Source organism: Podarcis gaigeae (assembly GCF_964106915.1).
Source record: "Podarcis gaigeae genome assembly, chromosome: 10".
In the NCBI taxonomy this organism is placed as follows: domain Eukaryota; kingdom Metazoa; phylum Chordata; class Lepidosauria; order Squamata; family Lacertidae; genus Podarcis; species Podarcis gaigeae.
In genome coordinates, this window is record NC_139686.1 from 29,294,576 (window position 1) to 29,319,662 (window position 25,087).

The 25,087-nt window shown below is 45.5% G+C and overlaps 1 protein-coding gene across 2 annotated transcripts; it reads left to right on the forward strand.

The window, feature by feature from the left end:
* Positions 1–25,087, forward strand: MAFF (MAF bZIP transcription factor F). 2 transcript variants are annotated; one of them, XM_083699621.1, is made up of 3 exons: positions 1–351; positions 18,784–18,856; positions 21,234–25,087. In XM_083699621.1, exons 2-3 carry the CDS (start codon positions 18,821–18,823, stop codon positions 21,645–21,647), a joined length of 450 nt encoding a protein of 149 aa, XP_083555747.1. In that variant the 5' UTR covers positions 1–351; positions 18,784–18,820; the 3' UTR covers positions 21,648–25,087. The 2 variants fall into 2 exon arrangements, with proteins under 2 accessions (XP_083555747.1, XP_083555748.1); XM_083699622.1 differs by lacking the exon at positions 1–351 and adding an exon at positions 1,026–1,526.

A 25,087-nucleotide genomic window follows, 5' to 3' on the forward strand; every position in this document is an offset into this window, starting at 1 on the left:
GAAATGCCCAGCTCCAAGATGGCAGCTTCCTTTCACCTCTCTCCTGCCTGTGCCCTTCACTAAGATGGGGAGGGAGGGGAAAGAATGATGTCATCGCATGACTGTGTTTTTATGAATGAAAAGAATCCTGTGAGTGAGTAATTCCAGGAAACTCATATTACAACTCAGCAGATCGCAGCGCAGAGCCCAGCTCAGCCCTTCTCCTCGGAAAACAACAACTTCGTTTACAGAAATAAACAAGGAGATTTGGAGAGCCTAATCGGCGAGAAAAACGCGGGGGCTCCCCAAGGAAGGCGAGAAGGGAAGGAGAAGGGCAGCGAACAAAAGGCGGACTCGGGGCGTTCGGGCGAAGTAAGTAGACGGCGCGTTTGCAACTCTGTAGTAGGGAAACTTAGAGACGTCAGAGGACGAAGGGGGGCTCTTTCTGCTTCTGGGCGCCCGGGCGCCTTCCTCGCCGGGGCTCCGGGGCGCCTTGCGCACACCGCGGGCGCACCGAGGCTGACGGCTGGGCGGAAAACCGCGTTTCGTGGCTTTATTTTCGGTGGCGAGGAGTGGCTGCTGGTGTCGATTTCCTCCAGGACACGAGAGCGAGAGCCATTATCCACTCGCGAGGCTCTTTTAGGCAGCGTTTTCTGCCCACGAGCGTAGTTTTCGTCTGTGGGGGGTATGGATAGGAGCCCGATCCAAGAAGGATGTGGGTTCACCCTCCCCCCGTTTTCTGGGTCTCCGTCTTCGATCCACGCAGTTGCGAGGGAGCCGAGACAGCTGCAAAAAAGCAGGAAATCGCTTAATAACATTGGAGTTACTCATAGTTCATATTAACCATGTGTATGCACGTGCTGCGGCCTTGGTCACATGTAAAGATGTCTGTCTGGCACGGACGTGATCTGGGATCTGATGGTGGGTTTCGGGGTGGCAGGGCGGTCTCCGCCAGAAAATCCTCTGGTTATGTGTAGGTCCGACTTCTGTTTTAGGGTTGTTTACTCTTCCCCCCCCCCCCCACGCCATACCGCGTAGTTAAAAAACGCCAGTTATTATTTTCAGAGAACGGCGTACTGGCTTTGGCAGGCCGGGGGAGACGCGTCGAGGAGGAGGGATTCTCCAAACAGGTTCCCTGACCCTCCGGAAGGGGGCTGGGAGTCTGGTGACAAGAGGTCAAGGAATGGGAACACGGAGGGGGGCTTTGGGAAACTTCCACAGGAGAGTTTCCAGTTCAGCATTTTTTAAGGACAAAAATAAAACGGGAGTACTCCGGTCTGGAGCAGTGGTGTGTGAATGTTCTCTCTAGAATAAGGCTGGGTAGTTGTGAGTATCCTTTATGCCTGGGGAGTCCTGACTAACTGTTTGGGATCAGGAAGGAATCCCCCCCCCCCCCGAAAACTGCCGAGATATATATATAGAGAGAGAGGTCACGAAGGAGAAACCTGTGGCCCTCCAGATTTTAAAGGACTCTTAACTCCAGTTCCTATCCACACCAACGGTTAGGGATGATCTAGGTTTTTCCAACAACTGCTGAAGGGCTGCAGGTATGTAAAATATGATATAAAACATTGCCAGTTGTTTGAAAGCAACAAAATGAGCATCTGTTACAAAGCTCAAACAATGTGGGGAGGGAGAGAGAGAGAGAGAGCAGAAGCAAAACAGCCACGTCAATTTAAAGAATAATTTTGGAACCCAAGAGGCTGCAAGAGAATAATGTGGTTTTCGCCCAGTGCCTCAAAAATGCCAGAGTAGGTGGCAGGTGGGCACCAGGAAACCTGTCTTGCAAGCTACACCTACTGATATTCCGTCTTCCATGCAACTGTGAAAGAAGCAAGAGTCACTGGCCCCTGTTGAATCTGGCCACCCTACTAGCATCTAGCGTGAGCTTGAGAGTAACTAGTTCTTTATTATTTGACACTACCCACTATATATTATTTAACTAGTAATTTGATTCTCTTTGGGCATTTTCTTAAAAATATTGTTTTTATATTGTATCCCGTTGTGTAGTCTTGCCACACGCTGCAGAAAAGACCTACCTGAGCCTGTCCAGCCGAGATGGCTACAATTTTTCCAGTGAGTTGGGTGGTGGCTGTACATGTAGGTGACAGATAAAACGCTTCAGAGAAAGAAAAGAGAATAGAAGGTAAAAGGGGGGCAGTTGAAAGAAGAGAAAAAAACTGTAGGTTGAAAGGCAAAGGTTACCCAATAGATATCATAGTTAGGAAAATTACTAAATCCAGGGGGTGAGAAAACAGGCAAAGATCTCCAAAGATACGATCACATGTGAGAAAACTGTAAAAACAAGTGAGTCCTGCATTGAAGAGGGTTGGGCTAGATTACTCGTGGGGTCTCTTCCAACTCTACAATTCCTTGATTCTTTGTAATGTGTTGTTTCAGTTTTCTTAAGCGATGATACAGTAAACAACAAAACAGACCACCTCCCTCCAGGCAGGCAACAAAAATAATGATAATTCCCTGGCTGCTAATTTTTATTTTGATTCATTTAGTATAAAAACAGGAAAACAACATCATTCAAGGCATATAGTCAGTTGTCAATTGTTTGGCACATTCAAGTTCAGGGACTCACAGGTCAGAATTTCTAAGTCTGTAAGGTGCTTTTAAATAATAATAATGTTATTTATACCCCACCCACCAGGGTATAAAAAGTTACCCCCTATAAACATAGTGCACATATTTAACATATAAGTGGAAAACTGTATTTTCTGCTTTTTATAAAGAGGGCCTAATGTTTGTATATGAATGCCTGCATAGTATATTTTTTTAAAAAAATCAATATCCAGGAGTAAGTAAGAATAACAATATTTTGGGAGCCCAATTAGCTGTTGCGGTTTTCACAGAAACTTTTGCCACGGACAAGTACTCTGTGGTTCCATCTCTGGCCTGCTATAAACTCTCTGATGCATGTTTATGGCTTCTGAGGAATGTAATTCTCCAACTAATGGCTTGGTCCACAGGCTAGTTATTACTCTCCTTAGGAAATTCTTTCATTAGGCCTACATTTAGTAATGCTTTCTGTGCACAGAAAATCTGGTGCTTGTTGTTTCTGAAGATAACGTGTGCTGCACCAGAACTTTGCTAACCTTTTTCTCAGCCACTTTCAAGGTTGGCCAACCCTCTGAAAGCCCCCCAAGCCAACACTGGTTACGGCAAAAGTAACTGTGACCTCTGAGCGTGTCCTCCTGCATGCATACACAGATCACATGCAGCTACACTGCAGCAGGTTTCTCTCAAATGCAGGTGGGAAGAGTCCAGGCGAGCTAGAAGGAGGAAAGCATTGGTCAAAGCTGGCTGATATTATCTTTAGCACCATCAATATATGCGGCACTTCAAAGAGAAACAGAAAGATGGGTATCTTTCCCTAGAGAAGCATTTGACAGGGAGGAAGAGGCAAAATGGATTCAGGAGGGTGATGTGTAACTTGTTTTTAGAACAGAAAGATGGGTATCTTTCCCTAGAGAAGCATTTGACAGGGAGGAAGAGGCGAAGTGGATTCAGGAGGGTGATGTGTAACTTGTTTTTAGACTCTGTGGGGCAGGTGTGGGGAACCTTTGCCTCTCCCCCCCCCATGTTGTTATAAGACACCTCCCATCATCTCTGGCCTTTGGCTGTGCTCGCTCAGGCTGATGGGGGTTGTCATTGAGTAAAATCTGGAAGGCCAAAAGTTTGCCACCTCCACTATTGGGACAGAATAAACTGAGAATACAAAACTTCCTTATTCCAATCCAAACCATTGGTTGGTCTAAACCAGTGTTGTCTTCACACACACACACACACACACACACACACACACACACACTGACTGGCAGCACCTGTCATTGTTACCTGCAGGTTTTTATTTGGAGATGTTGGGAAATGTACCTCTTGGCCTATGAAACATGTGCTCTGGCCCCACCCCTCTCTCTCCTGAGGGAACTTTGGTGTGCTGTGGTATATATCTGAATGTCTGGGCTTGTTCAGCTGTCACACATTGTTTATTTGCATAACTGCAAATCCTGATGGTGATACTTTAACTGTACATGGGCTCCCGCGCATTCATGTGATGCTATACCTGTGGTTCCCGCTCCCCAGGCCAAAGTATTGTTTTGGTTCCCATAACATGAATGAGGAAGGGAAGATGTTGCTGGAATAGGGGACAATTCAAAGGACTTGTGCTTATCTTCTAAACTTAGGAGTAGTGTATAATGTTGCTTCGTTTTTTTAAAAGGTGCTGCTCTTTATCACATGAGATTTGTATTTTCTTGTGTTATTGTAAATTGCCTTGGAGGCTTTGCTGAAAGGTGGTATCTATTAAATAAATAGAAAACTGGCACATTGATCCTAAGTGCATTTCCTAGATAGGGTAGCCAGATGAAGGGAAAAAAGCTGATGTGCTGAATCCTGCACCTTTAATAGTTGTATAGAAGAAGGGATTTTGGCAGGTGTGATTTGCCATGCGTTGCCATCCCATTCAGATCTACTGGGAAGTAAATGCCATTGAATTTGATGGAGCAGGTTCTGAGTAAACGTGAGTAAATGGGTTGCAGTTTCACCTGCAATCAATGAGGCTCTGTTCCAAGGAAAACTAGGCTGTTAGCATTAGTAGGTTTTTGTTTGGGATGACTGTGACTCATGACATGTGAAAGGTATCAAGTCAAAGGACCAGTTTAGAAGCAGCCTCTCTATCTTGAGTTCAAACTTGAGCTGTCAGATATAAAGGACAGGACTAGACAGGAAAACACGACTATTAAAGGTGCAGGAACCCACTGATCAGTGCCTGGTTGAGTGACTTCCTGTGAATCACTTGTGTGCTGCCTTAGACTCCATGATATAAGAAAAGTGGAGTGTAAATATAAGAAAGTAAAAAATAAATGAGTGGCTACTACCCTATGATGGCTGCAAAAATCTGCATAGACAAAGGTAAAAAAGTATAAATTCATGTGTCCAAATAACAAAAAGGTGAACAGGTCACCTAAAGCAAGACGGATAGCTGAGCCAGCATTTAAATTGCTGGTCTGCAGATTTGAGTTGTGAAGCCAGGGTGTAGCCGGGCTCCCTCTGAGCCCAAGGGCCTTGCTGCGATCTTCATTCACCCTAGTGAGTCTTTATCATTTTCATTTTACTCTGTCCTGTCTCACATTAATTTTAAATTGACATGGAATTAAGCGGACTAAATTGTGTTTCATATGAAAAGGGGAGAAGCGTAGAAGGGTGGGAAAACTAATCTTTAAATACCACTCGGGTTCAGAGTTTCCTTTCTCTTCTCTTCTGCCTGCCACAGATAATACGCTAGTATTTGTCAGCCCTTCTCTAATATGTAGCACACAGACGGGAAACCTGTGTGGTCTTTCAGATGTTTTTGGACTTCCCTGCCCATCATCCCCTGCAAGCATGGCCAATGGCCAGGGATTATGGATGAAGAAGTCTAAAAAATATGAAGGACTACAGGTTAGCCACCCCTATAGGCATGAGACTGTTGCAACACTGGATTCCATCCTAATGGAAAGTGAAAGTTCAGACTGACATAGAGACAGAGATCTTAGCTGCTCTCGTTAAAGCTGAGCTGGCTTCTTTCAGAGAATAGAAATCAAGCAAATAATTAACTCTTTCTTATAGATTTTTCCACACCACATCACAATATCCTCAAATCGCTATGTCCATTTTTTTATTTAGATATAAATTTGGTTCATGGACCATAAAATGTATGGTCTTTTGATCCATAGGTCATAAATTTATATAGCAGCCCCTGTTGACTTGGGGCAATCTTGCAATAGTACCCAGAGAGACCTAGTAACCCTCATCTCCTAAACTCAGAATTATCAGAATCCTATCAGATACCTGGTTCTCTCTGACCTAAAATCAGCTTTAGGTCGTATTGAACTAAGGTTATGTTGGCAACAAGTCAACAGTAGAATCATAGAATTGTAGAGTTGGGAGGCACCACAAGTGTAATCTAGTGCAGGAATCATTTTGCCCAATGTGAGACTTGAACCCATAATCCTGAAATGAAGAGTCTCATGCTGTAATGACTGAGCCAGCCCTCAGACTATTTTTATTTACAGTGGTACCTCGGGTTACATACGCTTCAGGTTACATACGCTTCAGGTTACAGACTCTGCTAACCCAGAAATAGTGCTTCAGGTTAAGAACTTTGCTTCAGGATGAGAACAGAAATTGTGCTCTGGCCGCACGGCAGCAGCGGGAGACCCCATTAGCTAAAGTGGTGCTTCAGGTTAAGAACAGTTTCAGGTTAAGAACGGACCTCCGGAACGAATTAAGTACTTAACCCGAGGTACCACTGTACTTTGATTTCTCACCTACCCTTTATCAGAAGGTCCCAAAGGCGGGTTGCAGAAATAAAACATACAAATACAAAATGAAACAGTTGCAAGCAGAAAAGTTTAAAAACAGTTCCATACGTCAAACCATTTCACATAAAAAAACAGTTAAATATAGTTCCAATACAGATGCAGACTAGGATTAAAAAAGCCACTTGAAAGGCTTGTTTAAAGATGAAGGTGTTCCGTAGGCACCAGAAAGACAGAGATGGTGCCTGGCTAATGCCCTTTGGAATTATGTTCCATTACATATCATATTCTATAATATAGGTTGATACCAAACAGATCCACATTAGCACTTGTTCACATTAATCCATTTGCATCCTCCCTTTTCTCCCACCTCCTTTGTCAACATTTACATTGGAAGCAGGATCCTGTCTCATTGCACACACTACTTATGAAAGAGCCATGTACACTGAGTCTGCTCACAAATAACAGATAATTGACACAGGTCCCTTTTCTACCACACTGATTTCATGCAGTGTTGATCTGAGCGAATCCAAGCTTTGGAAAACAGTTTGCAATGTTTAGGCCTCCCTTTGGCATAGTTCCTGACACGGGTAGTTCTTGAAAGTTGATGGACGTTGATTTGGAGAACACAGTGGGAAAGCCATTCTGGGTATATAAGGCAGCACTGGCAAATCCACCTCCCTGCAGATGTTGTTGTACCCCCAATTCCCATCAGCCCCCGCCAGCACAGCCAGTGGTCAGGGATTATGGGAGTTGTAGTCTAGCAACATCGGTTATGAAGGGGTTTCAATAAGTTGCTGCTTGGTGGGGAAAGTGGTAATGTAAACCTTCTGTTTCTTGTTGGCTTAGAAAGCACAACTTGGTGTCCTACGAGGAACTATCTTGAGCATTTGATACTATTATGCCGGAGTTCAACTGTCTGCAGATGTTTATGCATATGCAATTATAAGCCGCCTCTGCTTTCAAAATAGCATACACAGCATTGAGAAGTATCGGTTAGTTTTGAAGTAGCAACTCTCTAGTGAGGTGAGTAAGCTTCATTAGAAGTTGGATGCCAGGTCTACGACAGCGCACATCTTGGAATGCTTCACTTAAATTATTGCCATAATAATGATTTATGCCAGCAGGCAAAATATAAGGACTATTTCCTGCCTTAACTCCTCTAGGTGATGAGTTGGCAACTCCCAAGTTTGAAAGGCTTTGAAGCTTACGCTGCAGAGTTTACATAGAGACGGTGGTGGGCTCAGTGAACCTGATGCAAAATGGGATGAGAGTTTTTATTTTGATCTCTGCCGCCACCCACTGAGTTGTCTGGAGCCCCTATGCCAGTTATTGAAGGTGTTGGAGTTGTGGTTGGACGAGGATTGGTTGCTTATCAGTATTGTGGCTGGTTGGTATTGCACACTAGGGGGCCAAGTGGAAAAAGAGGACTGGGGAGAGCCAAAGCTCTGTGGTAGATCAACTGCTTTGCAAACAAAAGGTCCCAGGTCATCCACGGTGACGCCAGGTATGGCTGGGGAATACTCCATTTCTGAAAATGTGGCGAGCTGCTGTCAATCATTGTGTGGGCGCTAGAAGGGCCAGTCATCTGGTTCGGCATAAGGCAGCTTCCTTTGTTCCTTTTTTATAATTTATTAGGTTTTATTTAACAATAAAAAGCACATAATAACATAACAATTTCAAATATCCACATTTCACACACTTCCTTGGACTTCCTCGCACCTCTTGCTCCTGCTTTCTAAACACATGAATTTTGACAGCAAATTATTAACTTAATTTAGTTTATATAATAAAATTTCCCAGTGTTAAACTCTCAAATTTTAAAATTTAACAACTCTTTTGTTAAACCTTAATTGTAAAATGTTGTTTATCCGAAATTTATCTTTTCTTTCAATTACATTCAAATTTATCTTTCTTATTACTAATTTATTGGGGCCCTGTTACTACCAATCTTACATCTTTCTTAGCATTCATACAATTTACAATGTTTTTGTAAATAATCCTTAAATTTCTTCCAGTCCTCCTCCACCAGTTCTTCTCCCAGGTCTCGGATTCTGCCAGTCATCTCGGCCAGTTCCATATAGTCCATCAGTTGCATCTGCCACTCTTCCAGGGTGGTAGCTTCCTTTGTTCCTAACAGGGCTTTGTCCTCTTTTGCATCTGGCCACCATGCTGTGTCCATTTCTACTGTCTTGACTTCTAACCCATGCTCCTGCTGAATCATATTATGCATTTGTGCTGCTATTCCTTAGTCACCCAGAGATGATGTCATTTCTGTGAGTCCCCGTGCAGTTCGATCCTGTGCACAATTCCTCAGTTGCATGGTGCTCGGTAGGGCTTATTCCCCAATAAATGGGTTTAGGATTGTAGCCTTGGGATTTTAGGCTGTGCACACACCATACATTTAGAGCACATTAAGGAATGTGCTTTAAATGTTTGCCATGTACACAGCCTATCTCAAAGTAGACCCATTATGATCGGTGACGCCACGTTAATAATGTCCATTATTTTTAATGGGTCTACTCAAATGTCGAATGCAGCACTTTGGGTTGTGCTGTTCTTTTCCACCTTGTCTGCATCTCGCTTTTCAATTAACATGCTCTTCGGGGACAGAGAAAAGTACACAGAAATATGCAAATGCCCTGTTGAGAACCATCTCTCAAGCTGCGTTGAGGCCAGCAGTCCCATTGAATTCCATGGAGCTAACTTGGGTTTCAGTCACAGTGCTTCATTGCACAGAGGGTTGCTGATGCGTGTACTAAATTGGCGTTAAGGTAAACAGATGTTTATCTTTCAAAGTAATCCCTTTTCTCTCCTAGCTGTTTGCAGCCTCCTTCCTCAAACATAAGAAGAGTGGAAAGTAGCTGCCCTCCAAAAGAGGGCAGGAGAATGATCACACGCCCATAGACCTATTTAAATATCCTAACCCAGGGTTGCCATATTTCAAGAGGTAAAAATCTGGACACAAAACGTTGAGTTTTTTTAGGGCAACTTCCAGAGCCTGAACCACAGCCACCCACATGCACACAAATTTTAAAATCCAAGATCCAGGACATTTGCTTTAAAGTGTAAAATTGCCCCTGGATTGTAGGACTGCCAAAAGATGACATGTTCAGGAATTCCCAGACATATGGCAACCCTCTCCTAACATACACCTCTTATTTGTCTTTAGTTTCCTGATCCTGAGAAGTATAACATCAAGGGCACTTCAGGCAGTTGTGCGCTTCTAAGCCTTTCCAATGAATGGCTTTATTAATTGTTATTCTGTTTACTAGTTAGTTGTATGCAGTCTACCCATCTGTTCTTTATGTCCCAGCGGTGAGGAGAGCAGTACTTCCCCCTAGTACTCCTCCCCCTTCCACCTACTCTGCTTGCTTCATGGAATGTGATTACACAAGTGTCATGGAGACTTGTTGGACATTCCCTATGATGCAATTAGTGATGTCTGGCACAAATCACTGCCCCCCTCTCCGTCACACACACAGTGGCCTGCAGCACTCTGTGAACTTCCTTAAAGATAAATTCTCTCAAGTTCATGAAAGGGTGAGACAGTATATATGGGGTGGGGATAGCTGCACTTCTGTTAAATGAGAGGGAAAATGCAGGTTTAAACAGCTGCAAAGGTTTGAGTAAAGCAGGCAGTGTTAGAAATGCAGATCTATAAGCTTGGTGCCAAATAGCTCCTTAAACCAAGGTATCAGTTGCCAAAACGGAATATCTGTTTGCCATTTTGGGGCAAGATGGCTCTAAAGTCTTATTTTTCAAATGATGGACTGATTGTGATTGATTCTTAGTTAAACATCTGGCTAGTTCAGATGACAACCTTGAGCTAGGTTAAGAGCTTTGAGAAGTTTAGAAAAAGTTGTTCGATCCGAGGACAGTCCCATATATATTGGCCTATTATGACCTCCTCTTAATGGTGATTGTTCCTGCTCTAATCGGGCTGCAGAGAAAAAGCAATTCGATTCCAGAAATTCATTCCAATTGTGTGGATAAAATATAATTGGTAGCATTCTACAGTCCAGATCCAATGATTCCCAGGCATGCACCTCCAGATGACTGCAAAACAGAGTGATGATCAGTTGAGAATGTAAGGGGTAGACAGTCTTTTAGGTATCCTAGTTCCCAGCTTCAAGCTGAATAGGGCTTTGTATATCAGTGCCAGCACCTTGCACCTACTTTGGTGGCTAATTGAGAGCTAGTGCAATTCTTTCAGCAGTGATGTAACATGACGTTGATATTCCACCCCTGTGAGCTGTTAAGCCACCATACTTTGTAGTAGCTGCAACATTAAGCAACATTATAATCTGCACATTGAACTACATTATAAAGATATCTGAGCCTGGCGTTTCCTTTTCCACCCTTCCCTCTCTTTTGTGCTGGAGCACACATTTATTTACACTTTAAAATTGGGGTGGGAAGGTTGCAGTAAGGGTATCCCAGCCCCTGCAAGAAGCTTCCTCTGCTGCAAGGCTTCTTCTCATCCTTACCCACGGGGATGCAATGTGGTGCTACTATAATACAGGAGTATTTCACAGAGGTTGAAATGTGGTTGTGGTCGGCATTCCTTAGTTGTACAGAAAGGCCCTGACTCTCTCTAGTATTATAGAACTATTTTTTAAAAAAAATTAAAAACCTTAGCTTCAGTGTATGGAACATGCGCTAATTTTCACGAAAACTCTAGGGTAGATCAGTGTCATCATCCCCATACTGCAGATTGAGGTGGGGAACATGCCTGACAGCGCAAATTTTACAAATGTACATGGAAGCAAATTCCACTGTGTCCACGTGCATTGAGGATTTCAGCTTGAAAGATATTGCCTTACCTATGGCCACCTAGAGAGTTCAGGGGAGAAGATCAAGCAAAGGCTAGTGTCAGGGTCCGCACTGATGGGGGGCTCCCAAGATCCACTCCCCACCCCCATTGTGTGTTGTCTTTCCCTCCTCCTCCTCAGCCACCACTCTTTTTCTGACAAGTGAGCAGATTGTGACAGTGGCAGGGAGAACAGGTGGTCCCACTGGTGGATAAAGGCCCATGGAGGATGTTTTGCCCAAGCTGTCCAAAATCTGGACACAGCACTGATTGTGAACAGAGGACTTCCTCGTTCAGAGTTTGATTTCAACACTTCACTAGCCAACCACCCCTTGCTTCAGCTCCCGTTTCCAGTCTCCTTTTTTCCTTCTTTTCTTCCCAGTGTGTGGGGTGGGGAGGCTGAACACATGATTCATTTCGTGTCCTCTGTTCCCTGTTGATTCTGGAAGTATACCTTGGCTGCACCTGACGTGTGCTGGGGCACCTGGCTTTCCTGTACCCAAGGCATCTCCAGTGTGATACCTTCCAAATATTGCTGGATTCCCAACTCCCATATTTCCTGGCCATTGGCTGTGCAGATGGGCATCGACGTCCAAAACATCATGGGTGGAGGCGGCGCACGGCAGATTGGGAAAGGTTGGCTTACCCTGCCATTTCCTCTGGCACGTACAGTGCTCCCATACCTCTGAGTATAAGCCCAGAATAAAAGCCAGGGACGCTCTCTCTGTATTGCAGTCCTTTGAGTGTTTTGTGCTGCTTCCTCTTCCAGAACATCTTGACTCCTCTGCTGTCATTGGCTGGGGAATCTCATCCCTCTCCCATCTGCGCAAACCCTGACATGCCACATCTTCTCCTGTTTTCCTTTACCTGTCCTGGTTTACCTTGTGGCTTGTCCGTCAGCCCTGCTTTGTGAACGGGGGGGGGGGGGGGAGGCAGGGGAGGGCTTGCATGCCTGGCTACTTTGCAGCAGTCCGCTTCAACCTTCGGTACTGGTGGACTGCACAGTGGAGAGGGCAACACGGATAGCCTTAGCAACCTGTTTCTGCTGATTCACAGTGAGCCGGCTTTTCTCCCTCCCACGTTCCTGCTGTCTCTGACCTATCAGTCCTCCTCAAAGGACTCTCCCTCCCTCCCTCTCTCTCTCTTATTTATTTAGATGGATAGCCAAGCCCGTCTGAAGGGCTTGGGGCAGATAATGATTAAAAAAAAGAATCAGGTTGGCTAAAGAAGAAGAAAATACCATTCCTCTTCTGTCTTAATTAACTGTGCAAGTTGAGCCCAAAGAGGACTTTTAACACTTCTGCAATATTCTTCATCTAGAGGGGTTGTAGGAGTTAAGTTCCTGTGGGATAGCCACCAAAAAACCACCTCACTGTGTGCAAAGATGGTATTGTTGTTAAAAGTGTGTCCTTAGTTTCAGATGGGATGGGATGTTGGGGAGGAGATTGACTGTATGCTTCTTTGGGGCTTGTTCATAATTCTAAGGCTACATTCACAGACAAATGTTGGTTTGTTTCCTTTTAAAACCACTGTGTTAGCAGCACCCAAGTGGGGTGCAATCCTGGGCAGTCTGTATGGAGGTCCTAAATGGTGGGTTTATGTATTTATTCGCTTACACCCCATTTATGCACCAGCCAAGATGAGGTTTAAAAGCGACTGAAAATTGAATTCGCCCACAAATGGGTAATAGAAATATTAGAAGTAACTTTACATGCAGATGGGCGTTCTCAAACTTTGTTGCAGTGACATTCCCTGTTACAGGGTAAGAAGGGTCCTGGATGAGGCAAATAGAAGGCTGAGCTTTCATTATTAACTCTTGCTGAGCTTTCAGCGTTAACCCTTGCCTTTACCAAAGGAGCATTATGTTCAGAGGGGATACATTACATGTATTTAGGTAGTGGAGGGGGAAAGCTTTGCAAAAATGGGGTGGTTCATCCCCAGCATTGACAATCAACACAGTGATTGACACACATTTCCATGTGTTCGCTGAAATGGGTAGAGGCAAATTTATAAATAAGTGGTGTAATTTAAATAGAAATTTTAAAAAAGGCACTTTGCTGAAGTGGGGAAGACTGTTACTGAGGCGACCTGTGTGCCTGCTCAGTCTACAGTCCAGGTGCTGCCAACTGTTGAGGGGCAACTTTCAAGGTCCTTGCTCTGTTTCTCTCGTTTTCATAGCTTCATAGAGTTGGAAGGGACCACAGGGGTCATCTAGTCCAACCCCTGCAAGAATGAATCTTTTGCCCCATGGGGCTTGAGCCTATGGCCCTGAGATTAAGAGTCTCGCGCTCTACTGACGGAGCTATCTAGTGTTCTTTATCGTTTAAACTGGACTTGGGCCAGGCAGCCTTTGAAAGAAAGCACTGTCCTCTCTAAAGTAGGGCACATGGCCACCCTGATCACTGTTTTTTTGTGGGAGGGAAACCCTGGGGTGCCTTGCTAACTATTTCTGTGGCCTGCTTGCCAGTTAATATTGCTCAATCCGGAGCAGTGAATCCAGAGGATTAAAGAAAATGCACCAAAGCTATAGATTGCCTCCTGAGAGAGGTCCACTTAGCTTAGTGGCGCTTGGCCTTCTGTGGAGTGGCAAAAGGTTGATTTATTTTGGAAGGGCTGTGCTTCAAGTGGGAGTGGGGTTTTCCTGTCTGTCCTTTCTTGTTCATTTTATAGAGCGAGGCCCCGATGGGTCCTCGAAAGGAAGAATCCAAAGCAAACTGCCAAATCTAAAGGCCTGCTACATTGGTGTAGCCAAGGGGGGGGGGCAACTGCCCCCTAAATAAAAATAGGTACCAAACTGACGTTCTGCCCGCCCCCCAACAAAATTCCTGGCTACGCTCATGGCCTGCTGGGCTGTTGTTAGTGGGGTGGGTTTCATTCAATTTTTTTCAGGTTCCCCTCCTCCACTTCAGTTTTCTTCCTTCCAGGGAAAATAAATACCCCAGCTCCATAATGGACATACATTTCAGCCCCCATGTCAGGGTGTATTGGTGGAATGAGAGAGCTTTGGATGCAGCAGAACTCCTCCTCCACTGGTGGAGAGGAAAACCTGGTTTTCCTTTTAGCCTGTGGGACATTCTTCTCAGAACAACAGGATTGCACCCTGATTTTCTGTTGTTGGTACAGTGGTAGCTCGGGTTACAGACACTTCAGGTTACAGACTCCACTAACCCAGAAAGTGTATCTCGGGTTAAGAACTTTGCTTCAGGATGAGAATAGAAATTGCGCAGTGGCAGCGGGAGGCCCCATTAGCTAAAGTGATACCTCAGGTTAAGAACAGTTTCAGGTTAAGAACGGACCTCCAGAACAAATTAAGTTCTTAACTCGAGGTACCACTGTACTCTTTTATTTTTGCTGTGAACAGCTTTGAGAGACCCTGGGCTGGAAGGGACGGTAAAGATGTCTTTCGATTTCTCTTGCAGCTGTACTCCCAGTGGAACTACTTCAACACAAGGATATAATCATAGATAAATAGAATTGTAGAGTTGAAAGGGACTCTAGTCTAGTCCAGGGTTTCCCAAACTTGGGTCTCCTGTTGTTGTTGGACTACAACTCTCATCATCCCTAGCCAGCAGGACCAGTGCTCAGGGATGATGGGAATTGTGGTCCCAAAACACCTGGAAACCCTGATCTAGTCCTGCCTCCTACAATGCAGGAATCTCAACTATAGCATCCGTGACAGAAAGCCATCCAACCTCTGCTTAAAGACCTCCAATGAAGGAGAGTCCACCACCTTCTGAGGGAGTCCGTTCCACGGTTGAACAGCTCTTACCATCAGAAAGAATTCTTTCTGATGGTTACTTGGAATCTCCTTTCTTGTAACTTGAATTCATTGGTTTGGGTCTTACACTCTGGAGCAGGAGAAAACAAGCTTGCTGCATCTTAGTGTGATGTTTTGCATCTACAGGTTTCTACTGAGTGGTGCAGATCCATAGTCTTGTTTTTGTTTTCTTTTAAGGTGTGTTGTGGCCTGGTTTGCATGTAGTGTTAAGCCACAAGTTTCCCCACAAACAAACAAACCAGCCTCCTTTGTAGTTTGGCAAGTGTCTGGGGTGAGATGGTGAAACGAACCCTAGATAGGGAAGGGTGCTGGTTTCACACCTAACCCCATCCCATAGTTAAAACAAACCAAGATTCGTAATGTATGTGGGATGTATGTATATGTACTGGAGAGGATAGCTGTTAACAAAGGAAGTTAAGAGGTTTGCAGAATGCCTGGGACTCGTAGGAAGGAAGAATATTCTTCAGTGTGCATGCAGCTGACTGGCATAAGAAGGGAATGTCCAGCCCCTAAAGCGTTAAAGATGAAAAATATTTAAAGTATGACATTAGCAAGGGAGTTGTGTCACGGGGCACAAGCACCTTCCAGAAAAGGGGAAAGGTGCCTGGGACTCCAGCAACAAATGAGTTACAATGTGCAATGGTTAGATGAAATGATTGCCTAAGAAGGTCTTTATAGAGTCACTTCTTTTTCGATATGCTTTTTTGAACCAGCAGCATAATCGGGCCTATTTAGTTATACCTGGATAGCTTTGTGCCTGCTGCGTGCTGGGGATACAGGCAGGAAATGTATTAGCTCATGGTTCCCCTCTGCCTCCCATCTTGAATGTCATTTGACTGTACAGACAGGTACTGTTTGTCCTCCCATGGAAACACGGCTGCCCTGAGGGTTGAAAATGGTGACTGACTAAGCTGTGGCAACAGAAGCCAAACAAAATGAGTGTATTTTCTGCTCACTGAGCTAAAGCTGCTGAGTGCATGTGTGGCTAGGTTTCTATTCCTAGAAGAAACTCTGGCCTGGTTCTGGAGGGGCAGGTTAGCAGTGCCCCAATCCAAGCTGGCATTGTGGGCCACTTCTGCCATCCTCAAACAGGCAGTCCTGTTTGTTCTCCAAGACTTGGGAACCTGTTGTTTCTCTAGCTGCTGGGCCTGTGCCCATCGCCGTTGCATCTGTCCCCAGTCTCCTGTCTAGGCATGTCTCAGTATGAGCAAAACAAACAGACTTGAGTAACTTTTTCCCTCCTCTACCTCCTCCTCTCATTCTAAGGGGAATATACATCTGGCCGTTTCTCTGGCCAGGGATCTTCCACAAATACATTTGGGCCCAAACCGTGTGTGTGTGTGTGTGTGTGTGTGTGTGTCTGTTTTGTGTGGTGAACATGACTCTTAGGAAAATTACTGCGGATTTGAAAGAACGCCACGCCTGAACTTCTGCCCCAGTTTCATTCCTGGGGCTTTGATGCTTCTGTGAGGGAATGTGTATAAAAATCCTGCAAAAATAAATTGCTGACCTCAGGTGCTGAAGCTGACATGACTAAATTGGACCTGACTGAATTTGCCCTTTCTTTGGGATCAAGGAAGTAGAGCTCCCATCAAGTTTTAGAAAGAGAGGCAAGGCGGATCTTACTCTGTGCTTTTCTCTTTCCACACAAGCACCCAAATTATGCGCTTAGAATAAATCCAGGCTTCATTGGTCTGTTTCTGGAGTCCCCTTCCCTTTAGAAGGGACTCAACAGTACTCAGCCAGCATGTTGGAAATTGCTTGATTTTCATAGGCTTCTGGGGCAGTAGGATAAATGGGATTTTTTGTGTGGTGCCTGTTTGGATCTAATTGTCCCTATCCCCAAAGGCTCAAAATGCATGACAGTTAAAAAAGAAAATAGCCTGCTCTTAAATGAAGTCCTTGCTGATCTCTAGCACCTTTTAAAAAAATGCTTTTATTATCTCCTCAAAAAAAAGGTTCAGGGCCATGGGCATAGTTTCCTTCCATTTACCTTCACAACAACCTTGTGAGGTAGGCTAGGCTAAAATAGTAACTGGCCCTAGGTGAGCGACGGCTAAGCAAAGATTATGAACTCTGGCTTCCCCAGTCCAGCATTTGTACATAGCAAGATTTGGGCTCACATGCCTGATGCGGATAGCTTTCCAGTCTTCTGCATTGAGAATGGGAAACCTGTAACCCCAAAGATGCTTTGAACAGACACCTTGTACCCACAGATAGCTGCTGGTGCTGTGGTACCTCGGGGCAGTGCTGAAACGTATGATCTGGCCATGCCCTATAGTGGCACTGATTTGGATGGAAGTTGTTGTCAGTATAAACTTGGACCTGGGAAAATCCCTAAAATTCTCAGTTGCCCATGCTACACTCAGTTATATTCCAACATTGTGCGCCTTGACAGAAGGGCAGTGTAGTTGGACTTTGCCTGTCCTGTCGGTGGCCAAAAGGCTAGTGTTGCAATGCTGGGAGGAAATTGTGTTTCCTCCCCTGATTGCCCAGTGGTTGGAAGACTTATCTGCTCTGGCAGCATATGCGAAAGCTACGCTCAGCAAGTGGTGCAAAAAGGAATAAACACTCCAGCATTTGGGGTCTGTACCACTGCAGCCTGTTCCTCACCCACCAAACTCCCTTTTAGTTTTGATCTGGTGGCATTAATTTTAATTGTACTGCAGTACAAATTGCTATTATGCTTTTATTGTTTCTCTTGGTTGATTGTCTTGTTAAGGGGAAACAAGAACCAATAAAATATTAACAGGTATTTTTGTTTTGCTTTTAAGGGTGGATAGATCCCGCCAATGGGCACTGCTGAGGGAGCTGGGTCAGAAAATAATAATAATAATAATAATAATAATAATAATAATAATAATAATAATAATAATAATAATAGGGTCCAGGACAGACAGCAGCAGCAGCAGCAGCGGGGCCTTGCCAGGGTTGTCATGGTAGCTGGTGAAGGGTGCCAACTGCCCTTTTTGCTGCAGAATCTTTTAACAAGAAATTCTTCAGGCTACCGGTGTCAATGCAAAGGCTTCTGCCAGTGGATATAACTGAGATAGTCCTTTTGCCTAGTGAAACAGCTGGTCCCAAAAATGCACAGACACCTGACTGCAGGCAGAACTGCTTAATGCCTGATCCCCTAAGGAGAGCAGATCTGTATGCATCTGCACTTGGGGGATGGGATGTGGGGATTCTTGCTTGTTAGGCACCGGCCGCCAAGCGGCCTGAATACCTCTGCTGTGCACGTAAAAAGATATTGTGTCGATTCTCTCTCCCTGGTGGCTTTCTAGGCACTGTGGCATGTCAGAGACACACCCGCCAGCTGGCTCCCCACCGTTCTGTTTCCTCCCTCTCAGGAAATGTTTGCCCTTGTGCAGTTTCCGGTAGCTGCAGGACATGCCCAGTGTAGAGACGCTATTGCTGTGTGTGTGTGTGTGTGTGTGTGTGTGTGTGTGTGTGTGTGTAGCTTTTTGGGTAGGTAGGTGAGTGTGTGACAACATCAGAAAATCAGGACAGATTTTTAAAACGTATACGTACACACACACACACACACACACACACACACACACCAACACCAACAAGCATGACTCATTCTGGCACTGGGTCAGCAATCTGGTATCTCTCCTTTGCTCTACTGGACCAAAGAATTGTGGAACATTAGAAGAATCCTTCCACCCACCCACAAGGAAGGTTTTCTTAGGGAAGAATCCAAGTGTCTGTTCTGTGCCTGTCCATTTGGCACGACGGCTAGTGGAGGATGGGGTTGGGAGACCCAAGCAGGGCTAAAAGGAAGGGGTACTTTTGTGTGGCAGATGTTGCCTCTCTCCACCCACCAGAGAGCACAAAATGCAGAGGTGGATAGAGATCACAGGCTTATTTTTATTTTATCTTTCTGTTCTGCTCAATTACAGACTCTTTTCCCGGGGATCGGTGGGAGCGCAACGTAAAATGTCATCTGACAGCTTGTCGAGCAAAGCCCTAAAGGTAAGAGTCACTCTGCACCGAAGAACAAGCTTCTCCCAGCCCTTGTTTTCATAGATCTCTAGATCAGGACAAAGTCAGGCCTGGATGGGAGGGTGAGAGAGGGTGATCCATCCCATAACTGTGGGCCAGTGTGGGAGACTGGTCATTATGCAGGTGAGCAACTGTCCATATGTTTAAATGGAAAACCTGGCCCCATTTGGAACAATTCAGAAATATGCAAAAGCACCCGGCAAAAGCACCCGGCATTTCTGCTGTGTATTTTCTGTAGCTTTCCCCCACCTCCTCCTTTACTCTCCCCTGCCTTCCACTTTCCCTCTTTTCTCTGGGCCCTCCATTTCTTATTTCACAACTCTGCTTCCTCCCTCTATTATTGCCCACTTTTTCCTGTCCTACTCCCTGAATGTTCGGAGCCAGTAAATATACGTGCAAAAGTTAGTGTGTGGAATTAGACTTTCTCCCCTCCCACCAGCAAACAGGCACAGGAGGATCCTGAGAATCTGGACTTCCTTAAGCTTTTTGAGAAACACGAGTTTCTAATCCTCATGGTGGGCAAAAATATGTTTAGGAAAGTGGCAGCAGACAGTGTCTGCAAAAGATTCCAGTCTGGGTGGAGCCAAAAGGGGAAGGATATTCTGTGCTCTTCCTCTGGTACTTTTCCTCTGAGGGTGTGATCGCACTACATTTTGTTTTGTTCAACACGATCTGCCTTTTACTACCAGTTTGTGCTGCATCTGCCTTTTACATGCAGTTTGTGCTGCATGTGCTCACCTTGCCTGTTCTATCGGAGTCCCTCCGTATTTTCTTTCTTGGTAACATCGGTCTGATGTGACACCTTGGCCCCATGTTCCTTAAACCGTGCCTGGGCCTTCGCCACCCCAGCCCCATATATAGAGTGAAAGGGCTTCCCCTTGCACACAACTTGACCCAAGTTGTACAAGAAGTTAGCTTAGGAACAGGAAGGAAAAGGAATGTCTTAACTGGAAATTATAACACTTGTTTTCCCACTTGCTGGGACTATAATGGAAGGGGAAGCTGAGCAAGCCGGTTTCCTGAGAGATTTCTCGCGAAACAGCCTGTAGGGGTGTGTGGTAGGTGAGCACACCCGTGATGTTTGAGGAAACGAAATAATAATAATAAAGCAGTGTTGAGCAATTGGTGTTATTTGTCAAGAGGCCTTGAGGTTGAGCAGGTATTGAAAATAGAGACACCTGATTCCTTATCTTGTCCAGGTGTCCCTTCCTAATGCTAGCCATCAGTGGCCTGAGCTTTACTGCTTCTTGTTTTGGTACACCACTTCTCTATTCAAAACAACACTACTATAAATCTTTTTTTGGTTCACTGTAATTGCCTTGAGGTTTCGTGTGGTTTCAAGGGGTGCGGAACTGAAGCTTGTAGGTTAAGGCAGTCAGGGAGTGGGGGGCGCTCTACAAGGTGACGTTCCTGTTTTAATTGTCTCACACCTCAAAGTGTGCTGGATATCAGATTATAGAAAGTCTATGCTACACCTGTTGCACCAGTTACTGATTTGTTATGCTAATCATTTCAAAGTCACTGAGTTGAATCCAGACTAAGTTAGTCACACTTTCAATCTCATTGACTAGTCCCGCTGAAAGCAATAGGATAAATTAGTCACGAGTCACTTGTAAGTCCTATGGACTTTGATGGAACTAAAGCATAGATGTGCAGGGTCAGATCCAGACCAAGTTCAGTACTTTTAATTTATTATAAAAACACACCCATATTTTAGAGATAATTTGTGAGCGCTCTTGAATATCTGTTGGAAGTACAGTGATACCTCGGGTTACAGACGCATCAGGTTACAGATGCTTCAGGTTACAGACACTGCTAACCCAGAAATAGTACCTTGGGTTAAGAACTTTGCTTCAGGATGAGAATAGAAATTGTGTGGCAGCAGCGGGAGGCTCCATTAGCTAAAGTGGTACCTCAGGTTAAGAACAGTTTCAGATAAGAACGGACCTCCAGTATGAATTAAGTTCTTAACCTGAGGTACCACTGTATGTGTAATTACCACAGAGCTGTGGAACCTGTGGTCCTGTCGAGGTCTGGTAGTTAAAAACAACACCTCCCATCATCCCTGACCATTGGCCATTCTGCCTGGTGCTGATGGGAGCTGTAGTCCAACAACATCTGGAGGGCCACAGGTTTGACATCCCCAAATAAACATAATGTATGCATTTTATAATGTGCATCATGACTGTCAGAGCACTTGGGTTTCCTTGGTGCAGAACGTTACCAGACCTGCTCAACTTCCTCCTTGGCTTCTTGCCTTTCTGAGCCGCTCTCCCTCACCTCACGTCCCCTTTTCCTGAGATTCTCTGATGCTCGATACTCACGTGTTGCTTCTGCTCACCAACAGATCAAACGGGAAATGGGCGAGAACACGCCACACCTTTCCGACGAAGAACTAATGGGTTTGTCGGTGCGAGAACTGAACCACCACCTGCGGGGCTTGTCCAAGGAGGAGGTAGCGCGGCTGAAGCAGCGCCGGCGCACGCTGAAGAACCGTGGCTACGCGGCCAGCTGCCGGGTCAAGCGGGTGTGTCAGAAGGAGGAGCTGCAGAAGCAGAAGACGGAGCTGGAGCGGGAGGTGGATAAGCTAGCGAGGGAGAACGCCGCCATGCGCCTTGAGCTCGACGCCTTGCGCGGCAAATACGAGGCGCTGCAGGGCTTCGCCCGCACGGTCACCGCACACGGCACTACTGGCAAGGTGGCCACTGCCAGCGTCATCACCATCGTCAAATCTGGCTCCAACCAGGCCACATACTCCTAGTGTCCGTAAGCCCGTGTCGCGAACTGAGTCCTGTTGCCATGCCTCTGCCCAGCTCTCACCTAGAATGGCTGTAGCTGCACTGGCCCCTCCCCCTTCTTCCACTTTTCTTCTGCCATCCAAAGGAGACAGAATCAACTTGAAGACGAAACGGCTGAATGTTGAACTTCCTCCTCTGTCCCTTAACCTTCATGAGGAGAGGGTGGGAAGGTGGTGCCCGACTTGCGTAATTAACTGTTGATGTTTATCCGTGGATTGAAATGCAGTGGCCAGTTATCCCCTTTTTCCTCTCTCCCCCTCCCCCGTTTTATGTTTGCCAGGTTTCTCTCCTCTTGCCTTTCTGCGTACCCTTGCCCCCAGCTGATGCAATGGGGTGGGCCTAGAGAGGGCTTCCCTGCTACAAGCTGGGAACACAGGCTCGGAGAACCTTTCGGCCGCAAGAGTTACAAAAGGGAAATAACCTTCCTGTGAGAGGGCAAACTAGGTAGAAGCCGCCATGTTGTCGGTGAGAGCTGCCGCTGCAGGAACCATCCAGGATGAAACAAGGTTCTGGAACCCTTGTCAACTCACCTTTCTCATCCTGGCTCTGTGTTTGTCTGTGTTGTCACTCTGCCTTTCCTCTTCATTGTATCTCACAGCCATGCACCCTTTGGCTCAGATCTCTTCAATTTGTGGGTGTGGTTTGAAGCGGCTGTAGCAAGAGCAGCCGTAATTAGACCTGGGCCTTTGCTAAGTGGGCAGGCTCAATGACAATAAAGAGGGAACTAATTGCAGCAAGGGACAAGGAAGGAAATTATTGCTGTACGGTCGTACGAACGATCTGAGGAAGGGGTCACTGAGGTACATGCCGAGAAGACTAGGTCAGTTGCTGGTATCCCACTCTAGCATAGCATGCTAGAATACAGCGCACCGCAGTGATTTGAAAAGGCATCCACTGTCTCCAGCTGTGCAGGTGTGCGTGACGCTAGTTCATGGGACACTACGTTGTAACGGTGCTCTTGGGCTGAGATTGCAAGATCTCTGACGTAGAGTGGAAGCAACGTCCTAAGGAGAGGGAGAGCAAGCTAGGAGAAAGTGAGGAGGGGAGTGATGGGGCGAGGCAGGAGAATGAAGGGTAAAGCACGTGAAATAGTTGAGATGGGGAAGGGGAAACAGGATTATAACTGAAATCCTGGGAAAGCCATTTGGTTCTAGTGTGAATAGTTTGCAGAGGCATCACTGTAGTGGCCTGTTACCCAATTTTGCAGTATTCCTGCTGAGTGACGGGTATGATAATTTGGGGACAAAGAGGAGGCAGTCAGAAAGAAACCCCAGCATGATCTGCAAAGTGTGTCTAAATCAACCTGTTTGAAAATAAATGGCAGATGAGGTAATTGCGAGGAGAGAAACTTCCATATTTACTCTCCATCTTCCCTGTGTTGTGGAAAAAAACTAGGCCCAGAGCATCAGGAAATAATTAAACATCATCATTACAAAAATTGAAAAGCATCTACTTTCAGGAGAATTTAAGTATGCAGAGGACTGGCCCAGCCCCCAAGTCAGGAGGATTCTGCAGCAGGGATGGGGAACCTGTGGCCCTTCATCTCTTGTTGGGTTGCAACTCCCATTATCCTTGCCCTTTGCTCATGTTGGCTGAAGTTGGTGGGAGAAGCAGCCGAACAACAGCCAGAGAGGCGTCAGTTCCACTTCCCTAACCTAGGCTAAAAGAAAACCTTATGAACCCCTTTGTGCTCTCTGTAAACAAGTGAGGGGGATATCCATTCACTCTGGTGGAGGAAGGAGAATAAACTGCACGTGGGAACACTCATCAAACAGGGATGAGTGTTCTCTGGCCTGCACCCCCCTTCTCTTTGCTCCATTCAGTTGTATGGAAGAGGGGAGGGGGTACTGCAACTGGTGTAGGGAGGGGAGGGCGCAGAAGAAACACAATTTCCTCAGCCCTGTGCAAGCCAGCAAATGTATATTGAAAGATTAATTTGCACACAGGGCAGTTTAAAATAGCTTAAAGCAATCCTGGCTACACAAACTAAAACTGAGAGCTCCTCACCAAAAGCAATTTCTGCCCTAATGAAACTACCCAGATAAAAGTTGGTTGGAGAAACTGAGGTGAAGGAAAAGCTGAGCTTTACTCAGAGGAATTCAGAACTCTCAATATTTATCCCAGCATCCTTTTAAGGGTGCAATCCTGGGGGTTGCTGGGAGTTTGATTCCAAGGTTTATTTGGAGGGCATGACATTGGTTAGCCTGATACTAGATGCCCAATTCACCCGGGAGAATAAGCCCCACCAAACTCAGTAGGACTTCCTTCTGAATAGACACACATAAGGTGGCACTGTAAATAACACTGATTAGCGAAAGTTATGCATTGCTGACCAGTCAGCATTTGAGTGAGTTTTTCCTCCTCTGAAGTTTAAATTCCCTCTAGATTACTGCTCTTCCACTGGGAATGAGCAGTGGTGCCATAAGAAGCCCAGCAGAGGCTCAGTTTAAATGTGATGCTAAGTGGGTTTAAAAATATATGTGCTGAGCCAGGCTTCAATAAAGCTGCTGTTCCCTTTAAACCAGGTTTGGGGTGGAATTCATGGGACAGATATGGCAGAAAGAGGTGCTAATGGTGCATGCAGGAACCAGCACCCGATTAAAGCATAATGCTCACCTCTAATCCACTGGGGGAAATCGGTTTTGGCCCAAACTGGGAGCATAAGAAGGGGGGAAAGGAAACATGCACCACCTACAATCTCACCAGCCCTGGAATGCTAGGTTCACCACCTCGTTGATAATGTTAAGATGTTGGCAAGGAAACAAGTCAGGGTTGGCTTGAGTGCAGGTAGCCATGAAAGGACATGGAGGGTTAGATTAGATGAGTCTTGAAGGTACCTTCCATCCTTAAATATATATGCTAATATAGGAACCAGTGAGTATTTGTGGGCAGTCACTTCCAGGCATGTACCACAGTGACTTATTTATATGGCAAACAATTGACCCTTTGATTTCTTTAGACATATGGTTGGGTTCACCCATCCTGCAGCTTACAGTGACATCACATCCCCCTCCATGATGGAATCAGCCTCCAAACCAGTGTTGTCTGTCTATCCGTCCGTCCATCCTCCCCCTCCACCCTGTGATGATGCTTATGGGGGTTCCCTATTTAGCATTTCCCCTACCCCTGTTTCCCATTGTTCCTACCTGTGATTTATTTATTGCACGAATATAAGTTATTTTTCACGTCCTTTATGCCATTCCGCCTTGTGGCACGGCCAGGATGTTGGTACAGAGCCGTACTTTATATTTTATATATGCAAATCACATTTTATCTTCTATAGAGCAAGAAAAGTACTTATTTATTTTCTGACTTACAGTAAGTGTCCTGCCAGACTCCTCTGTATTTTGTAGACTTTACAAATAAAGCCAGATTTTTTTTTTCAAAACGGAGAAGCTAAAAA

Coding starts and splice junctions, on each gene's coding strand:
- MAFF (XM_083699621.1), top strand. CDS start 18,821: ATGTCATCTGACAGCTTGTCGAGCAAAGCCCTAAAG. Junction 18,857..21,233: donor TGTCGAGCAAAGCCCTAAAG/GTAAGAGTCACT, acceptor GCTCACCAACAG/ATCAAACGGGAAATGGGCGA.